General features: G+C 42.5%; 1 protein-coding gene across 2 annotated transcripts; it reads right to left on the bottom strand.

Annotated features, from left to right (window-relative positions):
• Positions 1 to 4592: 4592 nt before the first annotated feature.
• Positions 4593 to 12258, bottom strand: LOC142784528 (uncharacterized). 2 transcript variants are annotated; one of them, XM_075882946.1, is made up of 2 exons: positions 11583 to 12258; positions 4593 to 4742 (listed from the first exon to the last, which is right to left on the bottom strand). In XM_075882946.1, the coding sequence occupies exons 1-2, from the start codon at positions 12172 to 12174 to the stop codon at positions 4690 to 4692; spliced, it is 645 nt and encodes a 214-aa protein (XP_075739061.1). In that variant the 5' UTR covers positions 12175 to 12258; the 3' UTR covers positions 4593 to 4689. The 2 variants fall into 2 exon arrangements, with proteins under 2 accessions (XP_075739061.1, XP_075739060.1); XM_075882945.1 differs by having other exon boundaries at positions 11523 to 12258.
• Between the last annotated feature and the right edge of the window lie 308 nt (positions 12259 to 12566).

A 12566-nucleotide genomic window follows, 5' to 3' on the forward strand; every position in this document is an offset into this window, starting at 1 on the left:
TATATATACCTATCTATCTAGCCACCTACGACCTTGTGCCCTCCTTAGCATATCATTAAAGGGATGTACACACCAAAATTGGTATACATACCGTTATACATTGATTGGTACACTCGCAGCCGTTTCATTACATAGATATATGCCAAATATGATATGACGAGATATTTTTGTGCAAATAACATAAATTAATGGTGTGGTAATGGAAAAACCATGACATGCATGTCACGAATGGGCTCACATGCATGTCACGAATGGGCTCACATGCATGTCACGTTCATGGTGTGTTTGCGGTTATTTTGCTATAGCTTGGTTTATACCAAAATTAATATGACGTGACCATAGGTCAGCAAAACTTATGCAGCTCATTCAGACTGAGGCTCACAGCTTGATCTGAGTTTGATTGAGTCGACTCGTGGGTGAGTTCGTCAACTTATGGACGTGACTGCATGATGAACATAAAGAGCAAATGGTAACATGTATATTATGACATACAATCATGCACCACGTGATTTACATGCCGGGCTCTTGGTGTGCTTGCGGCAATTTCGCTAACTTAATATACAGTGAAATTTGCACTGCATACCACTGTATGATGACAATAAATGACATTTCCTAACATGCAAATCATAATTTCCACGTCTTAATTGTACAGCATGGTTTCCTTCTTCCTGGCTGCTTCGCATATTATGCATCGATTCCTGTATACTGTGCATGGGATCTGCCTTTTCTTTTTCTTTTCAAGAAAAGCATCCTGCTCCTTGGGAGCCAAAGAATGTCATAAAACTAAAATATAGTCTAGCCTTATGACGCTGTATATGTTACAGTAACATGATGTACTGCGAGTGTCAAGGAAAGCTACTGTGCATGCTCCTCACAGCAGCCATCCCATGAGTGGGGCCATGTGTATATGTCAGGTTGTTAGAATGGCGTGTATGAATTGCTGTGTGAATATATATATATATATATATATATATATGCACCTGCAGCAATGTTTATCAGTGTTCTGCTGTAACAATGCTTCAGAAACAGGCGGGAACTCTAGATTAGTGTCCACCGTGTAAATTTACAGGTGATTTTGCGGGTACATTTATAAAGTACATGTAGCTATAGTTCGTAGTATGCTCCATGTAAATTAACTGATACTTTTAATGTGCTGAACCAAATGGCAGCCGGTAATGTGATCTAGAGTCTGCAGCCTACATTTCTTTGGCGGAAAATCTTCGACTGCAGATCCAGCAATTTTCTCTCGTACACTAAGGCCACTTTAGATGCCAAGCGTGTTATGGTCGAGTTCAATGCTGTGTGCGGCGTGACCACCCTTGCTGCGCATGCGCGTCCCCTCCCCGTCTCTCTTTTCTCCTACACTCCCCCTTCTCTCGACTCGCACCACCGACGCAAGCAGCATCTGATAGCGAGTTCCTTGATTAAAAAAAAAAAATGACTGCTAGCACTGCCCAACCGTTCACTGGCCACCCCGTATTAGGCACTGGATATTGACCTCCAAGGTAGTGCTGGTGATAGATTTCTCTTGTGCGTTGTTGAACAATGAAAATGAGCAGAGTGCGCGTTATACTTAGTTAAAAATGTACTGAGGGTCTCTGCATTTAATAAGAGTCTTGTGTCTCTCACCCATTAGCAGTGATTGGCATGTTACAGAAAGGAACACTGGTTCATCACTGCGTGCTTAGCGCCTCGTCCCCAGGTTGATCTTCTGCGCAACGCCACGATGAGAGCCAGCGTCCACGGCGCCGCCTGTGTAAGCGTTAGCGCCCGCTGCTTCACACGTATGCATGGTTCCCTTTAGTGGGAAAGAGCAATTTTTCTTCCACCATCAGTTTGTCTATCGGCGCAGATCGCAGACTGCGCAGCTCGTAAGCAGGAGCCGTACATTAGGAATAAGCCCTGCATGCCTTACCAAATGCATCGCGTACTACGAGATTTTAAATATTTGTTCCCCATCTGCAGCAGTTAACCTAAACAGCACTGCGCGCGCATTCAAAGCCACGCCACGTCAATCTATCTATATAACTCGGTGACAGCTAAGACATCATGTGCGAAGATGGCACGTGGCTAAGTTACTCAAGGACTCATGCAAATTCAACTTGCGATCAACCAGCTATAGTTCCCAAAGTGAGCAATTAAAGAAATGTAACAGCTATTATCACATCAGGTATTGCATCTCACTCACATAATAGCCTGTCAAATGTGAGCAGCTTTAATACACCAACAGGTGCGTACGACGAATAAGGCATATATCCTTTGATTGCTGCACATCATTTACTTATAGGCTTTACCGCAATGCTTTCGCAATGCAGTGAAGCTTAATCATCTTTTGGTAGTTGTCTTTTTGTCTGTTTGAAAAGGACTCGCCAAGATGCATACTTGGCCTGAGCAGTCGCAAATGCTTATTTTTGTTTGATGCACAAGTGGCCTGTGCATGCGTTCATTTCGTATCATGCAATGCTCTTCTGCTCACGCTGGCTTTACCACAGTGCTTTTTCCATGCAGTGAAGCTTCATCATAGTTTGGTATTTGTCCTTTTGTTTGCCTGAAACGGACGTGCCAAGATGCATATTTGGCCTGAGCAGTCGCAAATGCTTATATTTGTTCGATGCACAAGTGGCCTGTGCATGCGTTCATTTCGTATCATGTAATGCTCTTCTGCTCACGCTGGCTTTACCACAGTGCTTTTTCCATGCAGTGAAGCTTAATCATCTTTTGGTAATTGTCTTTTTGTCTGTTTGAAAAGGACTCGCCAAGATGCATACTTGGCCTGAGCAGTCGCAAATGCTTATATTTGTTTGATGCACAAGTGGCCTGTGCATGCGTTCATTTCGTATCATGTAATGCTCTCCTGCTCACGCTGGCTTTACCGCAGTGCTTTTTTCTTGCAGTGAAGCTTGATCATAGTTTGGTATTTGTCCTTTTGTTTGCCTGAAACGGACGTGCCAAGATGCATACTTGGCCTGAGCAGTCGCAAATGCTTATTTTTGTTTGATGCACAAGTGGCCTGTGCATGCTTTCATTTCGTATCATGTAATGCTCTTCTGCTCACGCTGGCTTTACCACAGTGCTTTTTCCATGCAGTGAAGTTTAATCATCTTTTGGTAATTGTCTTTTTGTCTGTTTGAAAAGGACTCGCCAAGATGCATACTTGGCCTGAGCAGTCGCAAATGCTTATATTTGTTTGATGCACAAGTGGCCTGTGCATGCGTTCATTTCGTATCATGTAATGCTCTCCTGCTCACGCTGGCTTTACCGCAGTGCTTTTTTCATGCAGTGAAGCTTGATCATAGTTTGGTATTTGTCCTTTTGTTTGCCTGAAACGGACGTGCCAAGATGCATACTTGGCCTGAGCAGTCGCAAATGCTTATTTTTGTTTGATGCACAAGTGGGCTGTGCATGCGTTCATTTCGTATCATGTAATGCTCTTCTGCTCACGCTGGCTTTACCACAGTGCTTTTTCCATGCAGTGAAGCTTAATCATCTTTTGGTAATTGTCTTTTTGTCTGTTTGAAAAGGACTCGCCAAGATGCATACTTGGCCTGAGCAGTCGCAAATGCTTATATTTGTTTGATGCACAAGTGGCCTGTGCATGCGTTCATTTCGTATCATGTAATGCTCTTCTGCTCACGCTGGCTTTACCACAGTGCTTGTTCCATGCAGTGAAGCTTAATCATCTTTTGATAATTGTCTTTTTGTCTGTTTGAAAAGGACTCGCCAAGATGCATACTTGGCCTGAGCAGTCGCAAATGCTTATATTTGTTTGATGCACAAGTGGCCTGTGCATGCGTTCATTTCGTATCATGTAATGCTCTCCTGCTCACGCTGGCTTTACCGCAGTGTTTTTTTCATGCAGTGAAGCTTGATCATAGTTTGGTATTTGTCCTTTTGTTTGCCTGAAACGGACGTGCCAAGATGCATATTTGGCCTCAGCAGTCGCAAATGCTTATATTTGTTTGATGCACAAGTGGCCTGTGCATGCGTTCATTTCGTATCATGTAATGCTCTTCTGCTCACGCTGGCTTTACCGCAGTGCTTTCACAAGGCAGTGAAGCTTGACCATACTTGCTTTTACGTGCATTGCGACTTATCAAAGTTTTGTAATAGCTCAACTGTTGACGCTAGAAGTGATGCATTCTATGTGAAAGTTTTATACTTAACTTCGGGGATTCATGTTTTCATAAAGTTTTCACAATATATCAGTAAGGTCAAGTTGGAAACTAAGCATTTTTGGAAAACGCCCACGAACACGACGGAGACACGAGATTAGAAAGACTCAGTACTTCGCCTTTGTCTTGTCCCTCCGTCGTTTTCACGTTCATTTTCAAAGTATCTATCAAAATGCTGACAACGCTGTTTCACTGCCAGCAACCTTTGGCGTGTAAGAAAGGGAGCTAAATTTTCTCTCAGCCTGTAAACCAAGCAATTGCGGCTACTCGATGTGCGATAAATAAAAGACCAAAATTAAGAATGACCAGCTGATGTTGATAACAGGTGCTCATAGCAGCACTTTTTTGCTGTGCACTTGAATTCCTGTCTTATGTAATGTTATGGTCCGTGAGTACACAATGACACTACTACAACCAAGAAAAATTTTACTAACATTTATTTGTAAAATAACTGCTACAAAATAGAATTCTGATCCCCTTCTTAGTAGTTGCATAATTTAGCTAGAAGAAGACAGCATCATCCAACTTCCTGATGACTTGACAACAGGGTGAGTCCACAATGTACTGGACCTGTACAAGATGAAGAAAACAGACGAAAAAAACAACAGATAAATCAAAGAGTTTAAAAAATGGCACCTGAAACTTTCAACTTGCCCACCACAGCAGTGAAAAGACTCCTGTTGTCATATGTATTTTCAGCCTGTTGGTCCGCGGGCACAAGTGCCAGTCTTGTTTATTAATAGAAGCTGCTTAGCATCACTTCATTGCAAGACTTTTCTCTACCCGCCACCCGAGAACGCGCTCTGTAGCGGTCAGGCTCCGCCTAGAGACTTGTGGCAGTGTGACGTTATTGTGGGCAATATATACACAGACTTTGGTTGCTTAATTTGTAGCAAACTCATTGTGAGCAAATTTCATAGTTGAATTCATAAAATATTTGAATGTTATATTGTAATATAACACTAAAATGCTGAGGCTTTAGAACATTACAAACTCAGCCTGCCTACATTAACAATCCCAGTGCCACAGGCATGCAAGAACTGCTTGCATAATCATGAATCAACTAAATCATTTTGATATATTGACAGGTTTTCAAAAATGACTATTTTTGAAAATTTCATATTCATATTTTTCTCTTAAAGGGCAAGTTACTGTTGCTGAAAAGAAAAAAAAAAGCAAATCATATACAATATCCGATACTTTTTGTTTGCAGTTTACAGCTGCACATGGTAAAAGGCTGCATGCATGAGTATTTGTTGTGTGCCATTCATGGTATTATTTCCGAAATCCTTATTCAATTGACATTTAGTGATCAGCCTATAAATTTTCTTGTTTTTTATTTTTAATTCCGTGCATTAGATATGAATATATTTTAGTTCAGGAAAATTTGCTCAACGAAGGGAAGTTTTTCTACTTTTGGCAAAAAAACAAAACAAAGCAAGAACTAGTTCTAGAACTTTTATGAAAGAGACAGGTTTGAGGTTTGACGTGATGAGAAGTCAATAAAGAAGGAATGCCACAGAAAGGATTGCCTCAACAAAGGAATTTGGTTCGTTGGGGTAACATACATTTGGCAATGTTTTTATGTACTTCTAGTTAACGCTCCACCACTAGCTTACAACAAGGAAAAAAAATAAGGTGGTGCATGCAGAAAGTTAACTCATCACATAATGTGAAAATTTGACCCAGAACAAGAGAAGGAACAAAGACGAGTGCTCACCTCCAACAAGATTTATCTTGAAGAGCAAACATATATACTCTTGAAATGCAAAAAATAGACAAATCATTCAAAAAGCCCACAACTGCCATGCACGAAAACCTTACATCCTCAGGAAAGACAATTCGTTTTGACAAATCCCTAGAGACAGAGTGAGAAAAAGTATTGATGCAGTTCAGCTCTAGTCTACAAATCTTTTTCGCCACGACAATTTCTCTTGTAGTTTTTTTTCCCCAATGATAATGGTGTCACACAAAAGTGGTTTGGAGCCACACCTGCTGCAGTGCAAGGCCAAGAAATGATTGCGACCATTCTTGAGGTTACAAGGGTGTTCATTGCAGCACGTGTGGCTGCAAAATGATTTTGCGGGACATCATTATTGCTGGAAGAAAAAACAACAAATAAAATGACAAGAGAAATTATCGAGGCAAAGAGGATTTGTAGACTAGAGCTGAACTGCATCAGCACTCTGTCTCGGGCTTTGTCAAATTGTCTTTTTTGAAAATGTAAGATATTTGCGCATGGCAGTTGTGGGCGTCTTGAATGATTTGCCTGATTTTCACATTTCAGGAGTATATATGTGTTTGCTCTTCAAGGTAAATCTTCTTGGAAGTGAGCACTCGTGTTTGTTCCTTCTCTTGTCCTGGGTCATATTTTTGTGCTATGTGATCCGTTATGCATTACCAACATGCCTAACTTCATACTTTCGATCCCTGAAGTCAGTTCTTAAAGGGCCACTCACCAGGTCCCATAACAAACTGTGGAAGTTGTGTATCTAACGGAGAGCATTATACCACAAAAAGTTTTTCAATCGGTTCATTACGAGCTGAGAAAACAGTTTCTTCTTTTTTTAACAGCAAAAAACAAGGATGAAAGGAGGCAAGCTCAAAACCCTTGCCACTCCCCCGTGTAGCCTTCACAAGCCAAATCTCTTTCCTACCCTCTCCAGCATCCAACCAAGAGGTCACGTGCACATGACGTGCTCAAACAAGCCCAACCCTCGAGCGCGCGAGTGGTGTTTTTTTGTTGACCAGCATTGTATTGTGTCTACTGCCTGTTTTTGCGACATTGTTTGGAAACGCTGGCTTTGATGCGGTTGAAAAGATGAGCATAATGAGTGCTCGAATGCGCAGGACCATTAATTTCTTTTCCAGGACAGGAGTCTGCTTGATGCAGTAACCGCGGAGACACAAACGCATGCGAAACGCCAGCACATTAGCTCGGCATCTCGTTGCAATTCACGGGGAAAAAATGCAAAAGACAAACACATTCTTCTATTGCGTCTCAATATGTATCCCAAGTTTTATTAATCTCTTCAAGCAACAAATTACATTAACTACGCATGTCACGTTAAATAATTTCCGTCATGTCACGTGCCACTGTTGGCAGCGTCAGAGCACAATCGTATACATATAGGACCAACGTCACTGCACTGCTGTGTATGTAGGGCGATTCATACTTGCACATCATAACCTCCTTCTCTGGGGACGCGACCCCCAAAAAAAGGGGGAGAAGCGTGCGTTTTGAAATTTGACCCATTTCCGCGTCGCATAGAGTTGCAATGTTTGGCAGACGTGACCATAAACTCCCGATGTACGCATTGCACTTGTCAGCTCAAAATCGCCAAACCCGGTGAGTGGCCCTTTAAAGAAAAGCAAAAATTAGAGGAGGAGACATGAAGAATGCTTAGAAATTTTGCCATATGTCTACACCAAAATGGAATGCTATTATTAATTAGAAGAATGTATCTTTTCCTTGGCAACCAGCAAACATGACTGAGAACACACGAATACTTTTTTGTCCAAGTTAGCTGCTAAAGAGCCGAGACAAGCTCCGTGAAATCCTCTTGAACAACTTGCACAAGTAAAGTCCAATACTACCCCACTATATTGTGGTTGCCGGCAGACACAATGTAACTTGTAAATACTATCTCTTGGCTGTACGCGAGCAGCCATGGAGTTTATGAGGTGAAAGTCTTCGATCATACCATTCTGTATGCATTGCAGCAAATGTTTGCGTAGCATAACTTGGTTAAGGTTCAAAGTTTCTGGTTTTCTGCCTGACGCTATATAATACATGTTGGCAATTGCAAACAAGCCACAGTCAAGTGTGTTGCACTGGTTTTGTGCCTTCATTGTTTGAATGGTTAATGTTGGCGATTGTAATTTTAGAATATGACAGATTTGCCTAACAGCGTCAGGAGGGGTATCTTGATCAATTGAATCATATATGAAGACTGTGTTTTTGTCCGCACCAACATTTGTTACTGTAAGCCAATGATTGGGGTTCTGAACATGCAAGATTTGAACGAAAGGGCCTTTGATTTGAGTGAATTGTAAACATCGGCCCAGTAAGACATCTTGAAAGCCGACACAAGTAGGATACTTTTTCTGAATTAAATACTATGCGACATTGATTACGCTATCTGATATGGAGGTGCCCTGTACCAGAACATTTAAATCTGCATCTGAAAGAGAATACCGTTTGTAGACATTTAGCATGTCTACTTTAACAGTTGCAAGGCCTACCTTTTTTACTTGATTTGGGAAAAATTTACGCTTGACAGCTCTCACTTTTTTTGGCCGCCCCCTTCTTGCTTTAACCAAAGGTACCACAAGTTTTGTACTGTTAGAATGCCCAAGATAACTTGTGGCAGTAGTTTGTGCTAACTGAGATGGTGCAGCCTTTATGGCTGCTGAAGTTTGGTTACGAGGAAATGTGGTGAAATTTCTGAAGAAAGCCTCGCAGGACGAAAGTTTTTCCATTAACTCCTTCTCACCACAATTAGATAATACGTTAGCCACGGTTTTTGACATTTCGCAAAGACTCCTATAAGCATAAGTATACTTCTCTTGTGCAGTGTCAAGCTTCACACAGGGTGGTGACTGAATGCTGCTTGTTGTCACTGGTGTGGCACTAGTGGTTGTGCAGCTGTCACTCAGGAAATGATCCTTGCACCACCTGTCTGGTATGCAAGCCTTGTCGAAAAGATCTTGCTTAGTAAAGTCACGCACTGCTAAAATATGTGCACAAGGCAGAGTGTACTGGTTATAAAAAGCACATGTGCAAGAAGCCAAGCACAATGAAACACTGTACTGTGATCTTGGTGAAACTACAACATAAGAATTAGGAGTGGAAGTGACTTGATAACTTACATTTTTAAACTTCTCATACTGCTCTAGTACTTTACTTGTAGCCTCAGAAGTGCAATTACGGGACAATTCTAGCTGAAATGGGTCATTGAAATCATTTATGTTTAGGTTCAGCTTCATTTCTTTAAGCTTAGAGAACTGTAGAGATAAAGAATCATTATCAATGTAACCTACCAATGCTTCTATTGCTTGAACCAAATGCATGCTTGAAGAGAGATAATTTTTAATCTTTTGATTGTGGCACTCAATGCGATTATTAGTATTATTACCAAATGTAGGAAGGGCTTGCCGATATGCATGTACCCACATTTCCTTACACAAGTGCCAGTTATGCATATAGTAAGAAATGAAATTTGTGCAAGTCATAGCTTGGAGGTTAGCAAGCTTATCGAAGTAGTCTTGCTCAGTGGGGGAATAAACTAAGCTTTTTAAGAGAGTAAGCAACTGATCACGTTGCTGTCTAGCTTTTTCATTAACCTTTTGCTGGAAACAATGCAACACATGCCACGTACACAAAAGTATGTTAGAATTAGGAAGAATACTGGTTAAAATGCGCAGTTCATTGAGATCTTTATCAATCATCACTACTTTGCAAGCAGACACAACAAATGGGTTGAAATCTACAAACTTTGTGAACATGGGCTCAACAATTTCAGTCGTCTCATTTCGTAAGAAAGCATAACACACAGGTCTCCCACGACCACGACCGTCTTGAACTAATATAGAGTAAAGAATATAACCCTCAATATTCACTTTATACGTTCCATCAATAAATAGAATCTCTGGATACTTTTCCAAAATCTCACGCATATGAGTTATTTGAAGAAGTATGAATTGCAGGTTATTATTTTGATTCATTTCATAGTGAATAATCCAGTTTGGATTATTTTTTAGCAAGGTCTCTACCTTCTCTACAACCATTTCACCATGAGCCTGCTCATTGCGGATAGGAATAGAAAATCGTTGCTTGTAATTATTAATGTCCTTTGTAGTTAGCTTCTTACCAGTTTTTTGCTCGACCAAGTTTTTAAAATCCTTTGAGCCAATATTACATTTAGCTAAGTCAAAGAATTCTTCTTTTTCTCCATGATTCAGGAGCCTCTTCTGAGGATACAAATCATAATATTCTGTGGGATGGTTATGCTTAGCTTGTAGTTTAGTTATCTTGTAGTGCAGAGTAGGCGATTTACATAGGCTTACCGATACTGTCATTTCACAGCCAGTACCATTGTAAGCTTGCTTTGGTCGCTTTCCTACCCCCTGGGCTTTATTTTGCGACCGTGAATGCAGCTATATTTAATCCTAATATTCTCGAAGTCCTTATCTTCTGATGTGAATGGACTTTTATTACTCTTATTTATCATGACTACATGCCTGCCCTCCCTGCACCACTCATCAAAGCTTTTCTTAAAAGAAGGAAAGTTATCAAATGTTGCATTTAAATAAACTTTGCTACCGCCACCATATAGTGTATTTACTGGGTTATTGAGGACGGTTGGGTTGGCACCAGTGTTTACACAAATAGCCTGGGCACCAGGGCTGACAGGTCTACTTCTGGATGTCAAAGCAGCCTCACAATACTTGTACTGCACAGCTGCAGTGCACCCAGCTTCCATAGGGTCACCAGCCTCTGTGCCAGGATCGCGCTCAATTCGCATGCAATCCCGAGTCAGTGCTGGTAGATGGCTTTTGCAGACAGAAACCTCGTTCACAGCGTCATTCGCGACAGATTCACAGTGAGTCGCGGAACTGAGCAGTCTTTCAACTGCTTGCTAGGAACACGCTGCACCTTTTTAAAACTATCACGAATGACGTTGTGCGAGACACTGGCTCGTCCTTCAGGCTTTCTACCACAGACAGCGGAAGAAGCAGACTGAATCTGTTTCTGCCTCACAACTGCTGTCATAGGTGAAGTGGACCTGATGGACTTGGCAGCTGTCACAGCAAGAACTTTGCCTTCACTGTCTGCACACAGTTTAGAGCTCTGTTCTTGCTTGTGCAGTGCCGCAGCCTTCCGCCGGCTCTTCTTTGACTGCACCAGTTTCCACTCACTGTCGCCACACTGGCCGACAGCCTGTGGCACAGCTGCTTTTCCAGCACTGGCCTCCTCTTCCCCCACAGAAGAGCGCACAAGAGCACTCTCATGCTCCTGTGAGGCTCTCCTTATTTTCCTGTCACAAGTGGTGCTTGCACCTCGACTAGGGATCATTGGCTGAATAGGCCTCTCCCCAGTGTTTCCCTTGCATGGTACACTTGTGCCATGGAAAATGGGGGAAGGCAGGCTGTCCCAGGTCCACCAAGCCTTGCTTCCCTTGCAGCGAACGCGGACACCGCCAACGAGCGTAAAGCCAATACCATGAATGGTACTGGCCAGTTGGTCAGTGTCGTGTCTCTGCATGAGAGCACTGCTGGTTTTCCAGACAGGAGCTGGTGCAGCGGAAGGTCCACCTACTGCTGGAGAATATTGAACTGCATGCATACCAAGTGCTGGAAAATCGACTTCCAAGTTGATGGAAAAGTGCTCCTGCCGAGCCCACCCACTCCATGCAGATGCCTTGGACTCCTTGTAGGACTGTTGGATGTGTCTCCTCTCTAGTTGGGTGGACAAGGCACAGGCCTCACGGTGCAGGAAGTCTGCCAGCACCTTGTTGCCAAGCCGGCTGGGGTGGACACCATCCCTGCTCAGGAATCCAGGCCAGCTGTCCACAAGACTATCCAGGATAGTGAAGCCCCTCTCCAGGCAAAGCTGTGCGAGTGCGGCATTCACATTCCTGTAGTGGTCATTCAAATGACAAACATCACACAACTGTTTTTCCCCTTGGCGGTACCGATTCTGCCCCCGAGGAAGAATGGCAGAAAAAGCTACATGCAACGTGGGATTGCTTTCGATGATTCCCTGAGCGAGCTGGCGATATTTGTCCATGCACATGTTGACACTGTCAACAGTGTTGTTCGTGCCAACATGTACAATGACAACATCAAAACTGGCCAGCTTGTCAGCAATCATTGAGAGCAAGTGCTCAATCCTTATTCCTCTGTGTGCGGCAACGCTAACAGACAAGCCACGGCGCGATGGGAAATACTGGTCGACGTATTTCACCATTGAATCGCCCGCTACTAACACACGCGTCATGTTGCGCACACTTTCAATTCAGAATTACACCATGAAAAAAAAGAAACAAGAAAGTGAATATTTAATCTAAAACACGGCTGTCAACTACGCAAACGCACTACGACACAGATACGAAGTACGTTAACATGGATGACCAAAGAAAGGGCCACGCACAGATACTGCTAAATCAGCCTATACGCAAAAAATCACAAAAATACGTATTGGGATGGATATAAACAACGTTAGTAAATATAAAATAGCAGTGAAAATAAGCGGTTGAGCTTAGATGAAGATGATGTTCGAGGCTTGCGAATATGTAGCAGAACAAGGCCTGTAGACAGCTCGCAGAAGCAGCAACCAGCCGTACTCCAACAGCAGCAGCAGCAAGTGAGCGTCTGCTGGCCAGCTGAGCC

This window comes from Rhipicephalus microplus, unplaced genomic scaffold (assembly GCF_043290135.1).
Source record: "Rhipicephalus microplus isolate Deutch F79 unplaced genomic scaffold, USDA_Rmic scaffold_14, whole genome shotgun sequence".
NCBI classification, from domain to species: Eukaryota; Metazoa; Arthropoda; class Arachnida; order Ixodida; family Ixodidae; genus Rhipicephalus; species Rhipicephalus microplus.